Below are 13120 nucleotides of genomic sequence, written 5' to 3' on the forward strand. Positions count from 1 at the left end.
CCACAAAAAACCAAATTTTGAAAAAATACGCATACAAAAATTGAAAAAATATCGGTATAATTTATCAAATCTTACATCTTTTATTCATTAAGAAAACATAACTTGAAACCGAATACATTCATTACTTTTACTTTTAAATTCATTTCAATTTTAATATAAATTTAATATTTTTTAAACAAGACAAACAAAATCGTTAAATTATTGTTTAGAAATTGCTATAAAATGTTACCATAAACTGGGGTCAATCGGGACACATGGGGTGAATTGGGACAGCAGTTTTAACCATGTTGGAGCACAATATTTTGATTTTTCTGGTTGGTTTCGGTTAGAACAGACTCAGGGCAATAAAATGTATATATCCATTTTCAAATTTAAAAGCTTTAAGTGCTCTAAAAACTGATGTCCCTATTCAGACTGTAGTCCCGATTCACCCCAGATTACGGTTTGTTTTTATTTTAATTTGCAGGCATTTTTTTTAAATTAAGATGGAGAGTTCATTTTTGAAGCGCAAATTTTATTTGAAGTCAACCCGAAAAAACAGGGGGCAAAATAACTTTTTTTAAGTTCAAATTTTCAATAAAAATGTAAGTGCAATCAACTAAAATCAATTAAAAATGCTTTTTTTCTGCGTTTAGAATCATTTTTAGCATGTTTGAGTTTATTCAACAATGTTTTCAATTTTAGTGAATTTTCAATGTACAAAACCGCAAAAAGATTTATTTTTCGCAAAAACTCGACCAGAGCCAGAGAGGAACAAAAACATAGAAAAATATTTGCATCGGCCTTAAGAGTAGTTTTTTTCGAGTTCAAAGTTTTTCGAAAAAATATTGAGTTATAGAAAATCTTTTGAAATTTCACACATTAAATATATTTTTGATTAAGTCAACTTATTTTCACTTTTCATACTAACCATCACTTTTAAATGGACATCAAACATGGAGTTCTTGTTTGTTTGAAATTTGATATGTTTGCTGCTAAAAATAAAGCTAAAAATGAGTTTTAAATTAACTTTAGTTGCGTTTACGTTAACTAACAATTTATTTAAAATGTGCTGCAAGGCAAAATGATTTTTCACCATTTTGCAAATTTTATTTAAAAATTTTGTCCCTACTCCCTTAAAAATTCAAATCATAAAAAATCAGGGAACAAAAAAAAATTATTGCAAAAAAACATATTTTCAAGGAAAAACAGTAAAATCAATTGTTATTACTATTTCGAATACATTGTGAATTGCCCACAGATTGTAGCTAGAATTTAAACATAAAGAAAAATCATTAATTTGTAATATTTTTAAAGAAATAAATTTAAATTTGACTTGAAATAAAGTTTCTTATTTATTTTTTTGCCATCTCTTAAAACTCGACCAGAGCCGAGGGATAAAAATTTATATTGAAACGGACTGGTCTAATCAAAAACATTAAAAAATATAATTTTGCAAAATTACGCTTGCATGCGATGAATTCAAAAAAATGAGTAATTTTTTACGACTGTTATATTTTTATTTAAAATTCTTCCTATTCAATAATTTTGCCAGAGATACGAATTCAATCAGAAAAAATACTTTTTTAAATATTTCATAGCATTTTTGTGAGGACGTTCAAAATTATGTGTATATTTGTATATGGAAAAATTAGTTATGCAAAATAGCTTTTTTTGTCAAAGAAAAGTAATTACAACATTTCAGCCAATTTAAAAGAATACAAATAGAAAATTCAGAAAATCGAAATTAAATGGCCACCCTGTGTTATAAAAAGAGTTTTCAATACTTTGTTCACGATTTACGAAAATATTTGTGTTTTGAAGATCAGAAAAAAATTGAAAGCATAAGAAATTAAAAAAAAAAAGCTTGAGAGAGTAGCCACCCTGTCCTTTTATCGATTTCTAAAAACTGCAAAACAATTCTACTCACACATCGCGACACCAGCCTCGGACTCGGCGCGGCCACCGGCGTCGTAAACGTCGCCGCTCCTCCACTTCCACTACTTCCCTGCCCCGCCGACCCGCTCCCACTTCCACTTCCGCCCTGCGTCCCACTAGTCCCACCGGCCGCCGCCGTCGACGACGGCTCAAAGTAGATCTTCGTCCCAGACCGCGCACACTGCGGCGCCGCACTCAGCAGGTCGTTCAGGATGTGAATGATGGTGGAGATGTCGCGCTTGGGCCGGCCAAACTTGTCCTGCAGGGCGGGGTTCAGCGTGCCGGAGAACGTCCCCGAGTAGATGCCCTTGCCGTGGTGCTTCATCGACTCGATGACGGCACCGGAGTTGACGGCAGAATTGCGGGCGGCTGCCGCCGCCGACGCCGCGTCTTGGGCTGCTTGCGCCGCGGACGTTTGGGCGTCGGAGGAGGTCTTGCTGCTGCCGGAGCTGCTGGTGAAGACGCGCTTGGAGAGTTTGCGCAGCGTTTGCGTCAGGTTGCGGGACGCTTCCGCCAGGGCGGGGTTCTCGACGACGGAGTTGGGGTCGAGGACGCGGCTGGGGCCGGGTTGGGGCGAGCTGGGCGCGGACACCGGGTGGACCTGGTCCGGTTCTATCCGCGTGACCGCGCTGCTGCTGCTGCTTTCGAAGCTGATGTGCTTCTTTAGCGTTTGAAGCTTGGACTTGTGGCGGGCGATCGGGTTTTGTGCGGTTCGGTGCAGGGTTGACGAGGAGGAGGAGGTTGAAGGTTGAGGTTCCGGGGCGGCGCGGCAGTTGGACTCGCACGAGTGGTTGTCGTTGGAGTCTAGTCGTTTGCACAGACACGAGGTCAGGTTGGCGCTGATCGGATCCGTACAGGTTAGTTCCGCGTTGTTGTTCGTGTTGATCGAACTGGACACCAGGTTCGACAGTGACTTGATCGGGGACTGCTCACCGGACACCTCGCTCTCAACCACGCTGGCCACCGTCGGGTTATCACTCTCGGCCAGGTTCTTCACGATGCTGTGGATGTTCTCGATGTCCTGCCTCGTCAACGTTTGACTCTCGCCGACCCGTTCCACCAAACTCCGACTTTCAGCCACCCTCCTGAATCCAATCGGAATGCTGCCGGCGGTTCTTCGGGAGCCGCTCGCAACCCCGGAAGATCCGGAACTGCCCGCCGCGGAACTGGACGACCCGCCCGCCGTAATGGCCGTTCGGCTTTTGTGCGTCTTGGACCGACTCCCGCTGGCGGACGACGGATTCAGGGTGCTCAGCTGAAGCTGGATCAGCATCATGTGGTCGCCGAGGCGGACGCTCAGATTGAGCGGGGACTTGCCGCTCAGGAAGTCGTTGACCTGGTTGTCGTTGAGGGATTCCAGCGCCTGCATGACCGTGTTTTCGGCGCGCTGGGCCTGAGGAAGGAAAAGAGATGGAGGATTGGATTAGATTTCCATGACCTAATAAAATTTGATTAAAATAGATGACGTTTCATTCTCCAAAAATCATAATGAGTTATTATTTAAAAGTTCTACACCAAGCTGTAACAAATACAACTAAGAGATTTGGAGAACTTTTTAGACGGATCAATTCACAAGGCTTTACTATATATTATATTCTCCTATATTACAATATTATAAATCAAATAACCCTACTAACCCATCCCCACTTTCCCATTCTCCAACCTCAATTTCCCCAACTCCACACCCCCCAAAAAATGTAATGTTTCGCCAATTTTCACTAAAACACCACACCTAACTGATTCGTAGCGTTTGGTACGGTATGTCCACGCATCCTTCCTCCCCTGTTGATTATGTGAAGCTCTGTTCACAGGATCTATCTCTGCGGTTAATGCAACACAGTAGGCCTGGCCGCTTTTATTTTTGCTATACATTTTAGGGGGTTACTCGGATGATCTGCAATTATTGATGTTGACAAGAAAGGACTCTGGGCGTAATAAAACCGTAAGTTCCTCCAGGAGGCTTTGTTCGGACTGGCTGCGCTTATGTTCGATTAGATTAGATTAGGTTAGTAGGTGAATTATTAGCAGATCGGGACATATTAATTCGCCATAGAAAACAACAAAATACAATAGTATATTGCTTGGAATAAAAAAAAAACTTTCGACGTCTTCATTAGCTAAATGATTGTGTCCAAAATGCGGTTTCGAAATCAAATTTATAGATTATATAGATTATGAATATTTTATTTTATTTCAAGTATAATGGAACAAAAATTTAAATTTCCGTTAAAAAAACATGTACAATCGATTTAAACTATTTATAACACATTGTTAAACATTTATAACTTCATTTTGAATCAAATGCGGTATTTATGACTTTTTATATTTTTTTTTTATTTTGGACTAAATATTGGAAAATGAAGCGAAACTTGAGAAAAATAAATATTATTGTAAATTGAACGAATTATTACACTTCTATTGACGGTTGGGAAAGATCGGTGTTATAAAGCATTTTGTGATACTTTTGGATTTAAAATTTTAAAAATAAGGCTTGTAATTTGAATTTTTATAAACCCGATTCCACAGCTCTGATTAAAACATACAAACATAAAACATGAATCCTAAAAGTAGCGCTTGAATGAGTATTCAGTCTGTGCTGAAAGAAATATGTGCTATAGGTAAGATTTGTAATACAATTGGTACGTTTATATATAAATGATTGTCATTTTAGAATTAAAACTATCTGATAATTTCTAAGGGCAAACGGTTTTTTTTTTCAATTCATATAAATTCAATGCAAAGATTCCACAAATGTTCAAAGAACTCGTCACTCTCAGTATAAAAAAGTAAGGTAGATTTATTGAAAAGACTATGTTTTTGTTTTTGAATAAATAAAAAGCTCATTTAATTATTATAATTTCTTTTGAAATAAAGTTAATTGGTTTTAACGCAGAATAAATAAATATTTTGGTTTATTCAACATCAATTTTGGCCGCAAACTTGTATTTAAAAAATTATAAATCACTTTAGAGTAGCTTATTGGTCATACTTAAGCTCGTCAATCAGAAAAAAAGACAGAGAAATAATAAAAAAAATCGTGATTCGATTATCCCATGTGAAATTTTTCCAAAGCCTTCGGATAATCGAGTCTGCACTGTATTTAATTTGTGATGATTTTATGTGCAAAAAAATAAAACTACACGAGCAATTCCACCTCAAATCAGGATTTTTTTTGTACTTTTGTACCCGACCCTCTCCGATTTCAATTAAACTTTGTAGACATGTTATCCTAGGCATATATAAGCCATTTTTGTGTATATGGAGCCAGTTTCACTCGATAATGACATTTGAGAAGGGCGTAAGTGTTTTGAATATTTTGGTATTTCGTAATTTAAATATTGCTGTATCTCGAAGCCGTTGCATCGTATCAAAAAGTGGTCAAAGACAAACTTGTAGGAAATTAGACGAGCTTTTTGAAAAAAATACACTGAAAGAAAAATAAACGCCAATTCTATTAGATTTTTCAATTTTTAAGTTTAAAGGTTAAATTTGAAGGTGATGTCACAATTTTTTGCGTTCAATATTTTTGTAAAAATAGCCTAAAATGTAACAAAAAGACTCACGAAAAATGCAGGATGGTATATCTCTCCTAAAAAAAATACAAAAATCATTTACTTAAACTGTTTTTTTTCGAAAAGTGGTCTTTACGTCTAAATTTTCAAAAATCGATAGCGGGAATCGATTCCCCAGACAATTTTTCATTAAGTTCTCCATATTGACCATTGTCCTATGTCCAATCCTTGTGAAGATACAGCGGATTTAAAAATAAAAATGTTGAAAAAATAGGTTTTTTAGTGGTTTTTGGCAATTTCTATATGACAGACTTGACTTTTCAGTCTCGTAAATATTTTTACCGGAAAGCTCGTCTAATTTCCCATAAGTTTGTCTTTGACCACATTTCAATTGGATGTAGGGGCTTACAGATATAAGCATAATTATATTGCTCATAACTGAAAATAGAATATTTTTTTTTACTTTTAAGCTGAAAAATCTTATAGAATTGGCGTATATTTTTCTTTCAGTGTATTTTTTTCAAAAAGCTCGTCTAATTTCCTACAAGTTTGTCTTTGTTCACTTTTTGATACGATGAAACGGCTTAGAGATACAGCAATATTTAATTTACAAAATACAAAAATATTTAAATAACTTACGCCCTTCTCAAATGTCATTATCGAGTGCAACTGGCTCCATATACACAAAAATGGCTTATATAAGCGTAGGATAACATGTCTACAAAGTTTCATTGAAATCGGAGAGGGTCGGGTACAAAAGTACCAGCAAAATTCCTGATTTGAGTTGGAATTGCTCACAATTTTCTATCACAATTTTACTCATTACTTTGAGAAAAGTGGCTTCATCTTATGTGAACTTGCTTTATTATTTATTTATTTTTTGTTGTCAATTTTATTATTAATAATTAAATGACAATGCTTTGCCTTTCCATTATCCACTTTTATGAATATATCTTGGAGTGTGAAATTCCCAGTTCTACTGCAGTATAAGAACAATACCAGCGAAACTTGATTGCAACTCAGTAGCGTCCATACCGCTTTACTACGGTTGCAAGCTCGGCACATAGTTTTTACTGCTGATTCTGCACCTCCCTCTGGCTGAAACTACTCAGGTTTCTGGGTTCCCTAGCTGTTTTGCGTTCTCGTTTGGCGGGGCCTGGTCACACACACAGTTTGTTTGGTTTCAGATGTGGAGAGTTGACAGAGCGCTATTGAATTTCTATGAAATTTGATAAAATTTCATGAATTTGTTTGTAAAGTGATTTAGGTAAGTTTTATAATCAAATCGATAAGTTAAATTTTATAAAATATTATAATTTCTCAACAAGTTACGCCAATCTATAAAAATCCGCTGCTGTGAGCCCGTTTTAAACATTTACCCTCCTCCCCCTTCGATCGGCTTGGAATCCGTAATCGGTACGGTTAAAGTCGTCGTGGGCCGGCTCTCAGGAACCACCACCAGTAAAATGAACGGTTCGGCTTGGTTTGGTTTTGAGAGTTTCAAGTGAGCAGTGCTGCTACTGAGTAAGTGAGTTGCCAACAACCGATATTTAGTGAGAGGTATAGTGAGACTGTGCGGTTGGTTGGTCATCCTGTAGATAGTACTAGCTTGGGAGTGGACTATGGGAGAGAAGTGTCTTTTCTAACAAAATCTGTTACAGAAGCTTCCTTTTTGCACTTGATTACGCCTGAATATATGCAAAAAGCCGGTTCAAAAAATCATTAATTTTTCTCCATTTATCAAAATTTGTTTTTGTGTATAACTTTTGGAGCAGATTACTAAATTTAATAATTTTCTATAGGGACTTATGAGATCCCAATCCGGACCAAATGGAACAAATTCGGCATAAATCCGTTCATCAGGTTGCGAGATATTTGCCAAGATTTGATTTTTTTTCTAAGATTTCTCAAAATGTCCAGCAACTATCCCACTATTCCTCACACCCACCCGGGGGAACCCGGTCACGGAGAGCACGCCACACTGGTCATCGCGTACAAAGTGGAGGCGAAATGGCTCTTTAGACCGGCAGTTCCAGCAATTTTAGTGTTTTTTTGCTTCTTCCCTGCGCATGGTACGCATGACGCAGAACAGGCCCTCGGGCTATTCAACGTGAACACGGCAACGATGATGCGTTTGGCTATTGCAAGTGGGCGGCTTGGAGGGAAAACGGTTCTAAACGGTTGTACTGGCGTTGAACTGTGGCGCAGTGGACATGTGTGAGCAGGTGCTTTTACCCCCGCGTGATAACGGGTTGAAACGGGAGTTTAAAAAATATATTAAATTTGAAATTACAAGCCCAGGTTTCAACATTTGGATGAAAAAAGTGTTTTAATAGTAGTTTATGCAACAAGTTGCAAAAAGAGGATTTTTTCAGCACGAGTCGTACATTTATCCAACGAGGTTCACCGAGTTGGGTAAATACGTCGAGTGCTGAAAAAATCAAGTTTTGCAACGAGTTCCATACAAAATTTTTTGCAATTCCGAAAAACACCCATTGAGTGAAATTTTAAGTCAAATTTTCTTGTATTTTGTCAATAAATCGTTTAAATCAAAAAAATGTTGAAAAGTGTTACTTTTCGAAACAAGTGCTGAAAAGGTCAACTTTTCAGCACCCATTTCAGTGCTGAAAAGTAGAACTTTTCAGCATTTATTTCGAAAAGTGTTGCTATTCGATTCTGTTATTTTTGATACAGAAAAGTAGGCTATTTCGTCGTTCAAGAATGACAGGAAAAGTAAGTAGTTTCACGAGGGAATTGCAAAAAATGCATTTTACACGCGTCCAGTTGCTTTCCAATCATTTGTTATCAAAATATCGAGGCATCGATGGCATTTTTTTCACGATAAAAAAAACTTTTCGTCGAACTTCATTTATTGATATTTTATGAAAATTTTAAAAAAAAATTCAAAGGAGTTCAAACATGCTAAATATGATTATAAACGCAGGAAAATGCATTTTAACTGGTTTTCAGTTGATTAAACTTTAAATTTCATAAAAATTTTGAAGTTTTTCGAAAAAAATATTATTTTTTTGCTCCCTGATTATTAAGGGCAACTTTGAAGGAGGGCGACATAAACTTTTTCAAAAAATACAATAAAAAAAATATATAGGAAATACAAAAAAAAAATAATTAAATCTAAAATGATTAAGGAAATTTCTCAAAATCAAGTATTGCTTTTGATGTGTTTGATTTGTTTAGATAAAACCTAAATAATATTTTTTGTAGATTTTTTTTTTAATTCAAAGTTATATGTTTAATTATTGAAAAAAAAAAGTTCAAAATAAAACCTAAACGAATAAGTTTACGTCAAAGTTGATGCATAACTTCATTATTAGATTGAAGATATTGTAATCGATTGTTCTGTTAAGAATCCGACGTTTCATTCAATAACTGTTAAATTTCAATAATATTTTGAAAAAACTGAGATTTTTCCGTTTGTTTCATTTTCTAAAAATTTAAAAAAAAATTAAATAACCAAATGACCATAATTAACAAAATGAACGAAAATTTATTTAAAAAAAAAACAAATAAAAATTACAAAAACGAATATTAAAACTTTTTAAAAATGACAGGAATGTAAAAAAAACAAATTTGACCAAAAATACAAATTTTGCAAAAAAAAATGGTAAAATGACAACAATAACAAGAATTATCAAAATTTCCAATATTACTAAAATCCTTTTATTTTAAACGTGAAGCAATTCAAAATAAGTAATACAAAATGACAACAAAGACTTAAATTACCAAAATTACCTAAATTACCAAAATTACCAAAGTGACTTAAATGACCAAAATGACCGAAATTACCAAATTGACCAATCATAATCATTGCTGATAAACATAAACAAAAAAATTGTGAAATTTAATAATTTTCAATTAAAATTTTAAAGAGGATTAAAATTCGTGACTTGATTGTGTTTTTGCCTCTTTTTATATTACAGTCTACTCTCCGGTTGTCAATATTCGAGGGACCATCGAAAAAGAGAATTATCCTCGTCATGGGAGAGAATCATGGCAACGTCCAGCAAACAAAAACAAACAAATGTCAAATATCCTTCAAAGCTTTGTTTCGCAAGCAAAAATGTGTATGCAAGCCATGAGAAAGTAAAAATATTAACAACCTGAAGAGATCTCTAAACAAAAAGAATCCAAGGGACAATCGAGGAAGTGATCCTTCAAGCAAGAGCAAAATATCAAAAAATGACGAGAATTGAAGTATGCAGCTTGAAGGGATTGAAGAATTCATCGATAAATGGGGCAATATTTATATCGAGACGATCGACAACCAGAGAGTCGACTGTAATTTCAACTATCCGAAGTGCTCGGATAAATTTCACTTCAGATAATCTTGGGTCGTTGAGCTTAAATATGATTATATTGTCTATTTCCAATTTGTGATCCCAAAATTTAAAATTTGTTAAAAAACCTAAAAATTTTCAATTTGATTAGAAATAAACGGTATAAAATGTATTCTTGATGGTTTACAATACAATACTACAAGTTTAATTTAAATGTTTGGCATTTTTTTTACTCTATAAAGGCAATACTTCTTCCCAAATATTTTCAATTTACCGATCTGTTTCTCTGGTACGTTAACTAAACATTTTTGAAGTGCAATATTTGGTCTAAAATAAAATAATATTGTTTTCTTCATTGTTTCATAAACATTTGATTGGATTTAAAAGGCGTCTTTCTATTTTGTAACGTAAAAACTGAATTTTCAAGCAGAATTTTTTGTTTGTTTTATTTTTTCACCAAAATCAAGACCGAACATCTTCATTTCCCACCGCCACACGAGTGACGTAAGCGTTTGGCAGATCGATGTTGTTGTACAAGTTGCTCGCTCAAACACAGCAGCAGCGTCGCGTGCATCACCAGTGTCAAAGTGGGTGGTGGTGGTGGTGGTGGATGACGACTGTGTGTGCTGTTGCCTCCTCCGAGACGCCATCGCAGCAACCGGGCGCGCGTCATTATCTTCGTGACACGTGAAGTCCCGACCCTTCGTGTGTGTGTTTAGGTCGTCGAGAGTTTGTGCTGTAGGCAGCAGATAAGGTTACACATCTTCTGTTCAAGAATCGAGTAGGCCTTGCGAGGGAGATTGAGAGGTGGATTTGAAGGTTTTGAACAAAAATTGAGTGAAAATATAAACCGAGGTAAGTTTTGGCAAAGATAACATTAATGTCTGAGAAATTTAGCGATAACAAAAGTAATAAAACAGAAATAAAAAGAAAAAAGAGACAATCATCAAACCAGACAGGAAGCTGCGCCGGCGGCGGCGTGGTCCCAATTTTTATTACTCATTTTTGCGTTACTTTTTGCGTTTCTCTCTTTCGTAACGGTAATTTGTAAACACGCTGCCGCGCCGGTAGCCCAAGATCGACGAGCGTCTGCAAAAGTGTGTTAGACGAAAAGAAAGAAAAGAAGATAAAAGAGAGTGTGCGAAACACCGGAGAAGGAGAAGGTGGAAAAGTAGTCCAAAGATGCGTAGATACCGGTTGGTTTGATAACGGGTGGAATTCCCCTCGGCGGCGGCGGTGCGAATCGCGTGGTTTAGTTTTCATTTCATTTTTTTTTTTTTTTTGTTATTTTGACAATTAAATCATAAATGTGCGGAATTTGGACAAGAGGAAAAAAAAGGGAAGAGGGAGGAAAAGTTTCTACTAAACAATTCGTGGCACGATGGAGAGGGGAGCAAAATAGTGGAATCGATAACGGTGGCACATTTACGGGGAAAAGTTTCGACTAGGTTTCGAAGGAACGGGATTTGGATAAACTGTAATCAAAGTTGATAGGCGAATCACGATTGTCGAGCCCCTTGAGTGACAGAGAAACCAGTTGAAAACTCCAAATACCTAGACACAAAATATTCTAGTAGAGCTGGTTCTGTCAGAATCCTGCTAGAACGCTGGAACATTTCTGCTAGAATGTTGTAAGAATATACAGCTCTGTAAGAACTCTGCTAGAATCCAGCTAGAACGTCGTGACTGGATACTACCGGATTTATGTAAAATTTTTCAATTAACTTCAAATTGCTGGCTCTCAAAAAATCATGACTCTACATGCTATTTTCTGAACGAAGGTTCGAGTCCAATTACGAAAAAATAGCATAATTTCGCCATTTGATCCGTTTTTCAAAAGTTTCATGGGTTAGTTTGAACATTTGGAATTTAATTATATAGGAAATGCTAAAAATAAAATAATTAAATCTGGAATGTGTATGTAAATATCTCAAAATCGAGTTTTGATTTTCATTTGTTTGGTTTTTTTTTAATAGAACTCAAATAATTATTTTTCGTAGATTTTATTTAATTCCAAGCTATTTGTTTAGTTATTGAAATAAAAAAAAGTTCTAAATAAAAGCAAAACGAATAAGATTACTTAAAAGTTGATGCATAACTTTATTATTTGATTGAAGATATTGTAATCGGTTGTTGTGTTATGAATCCGAAGTAATTTTAATGACTGTTAAATTTCAATAGTATTTTGAAAAAACTTAGATTTTTCCGTTTGTTTTTCATTTTCTAAGACACCACAAGCTCTGTGGCAAAATTAATATAAAAGAACTGTAAATGAATTTAAAAATCTGTATTCTGAGAATGAATTTGAATGCCTTCAACAGATATTGACGAAAAGTCTAAAATACAAAATTATGGCAAAAAAATATAAAAACAACATGAAATACAAAATTCAAAAAAAAAATATATATTTTTAAATAACCAAAATGTCCAAAATTATCAAAATTATCGAAAATTTATGAAAATACAAATAAAAAAATAATACTGTTAAAAATTACTGAGCAATTCTCTACAAAACCGGCCGATTTCGACCATTTTTATTTTTTGATTTGGCTCAAACTTTGTGGGGGCCTTCCCTATGACCAAAGAAGCCATTTTGCATCATTAGTTTGTCCATATAAATTTCCATACAAATTTGACAGCTGTTCATACAAAAATGGTACGTAAATATTCGAAAATCTGTAACTTTTGAAGGAATTTTTTGATCAATTTGGTGTCTTCGGCAAAGTTGTAGGTATTGTTAAGGACTATTTAGAAAAAAATAGGTACACGGAAAAAAAAATTTCCCGATTTTTTTATTAACTTTTTTTTCACAAAAACTCAAATTCCCAAAATACGTATTTTTTGATTTTCGAGATTTTTTGATATGTTTTAGGGGACAAAAATCCGCAACTTTTGAGCTATAGAGAAACATGGTCAAAAAATCTGCCGCCGAGTTATGATTTTTTGAAAAACTGGTGATTTTTGGAAAAAATCGAAATTTCATACATAAAATTTTTTTGACCTCATTTTTTTATGCAAAATTGAATTTGCAATCGAAAAGTACTTTACAGATTTTTTGATAAAGGGCTCCGTTTTCAAGATATAGCCACCGAAAGTTTGATTTCAGCAAAATATTTGCAGTTTTTCAATTTTTAAAAATAGTGACCATGAGTGACCATTTCTAAAAATATTTTTTTTGAAAAGTTCAGAAAATTTGCTATGAAATTGTCTAAGAGACATTGAAGATTGGACCTCTGGTTGCTGAGATACAGCGGCTTAAAGAAAAAGAAACACGAAAATTGAAGTTTTCTAAGTCTCACCCAAACAGCCCACAATTTTCTAATGACGATATCTCAGCAATTAATGGTTCGATTTTCAATGTTAATACATGAAACATTCGTGAAATTTTCCGAT

General features: G+C 35.0%; 1 protein-coding gene across 1 annotated transcript in view; it reads right to left on the reverse strand.

Annotated features, from left to right (window-relative positions):
• Nucleotides 1-13120, reverse strand: part of LOC120421425 (midnolin homolog) — a 33628-nt gene that overhangs the window by 7174 nt on the left and 13334 nt on the right. Inside the window, exon 3 of the mRNA XM_039584637.2 lies at nucleotides 1910-3310. Within this exon, the coding sequence (XP_039440571.1) occupies nucleotides 1910-3310 (1401 nt within the window). The remainder of the gene's footprint in view (nucleotides 1-1909; nucleotides 3311-13120) is intronic.

This window comes from Culex pipiens, chromosome 1, assembly GCF_016801865.2.
Source record: "Culex pipiens pallens isolate TS chromosome 1, TS_CPP_V2, whole genome shotgun sequence".
NCBI classification, from domain to species: Eukaryota; Metazoa; Arthropoda; class Insecta; order Diptera; family Culicidae; genus Culex; species Culex pipiens.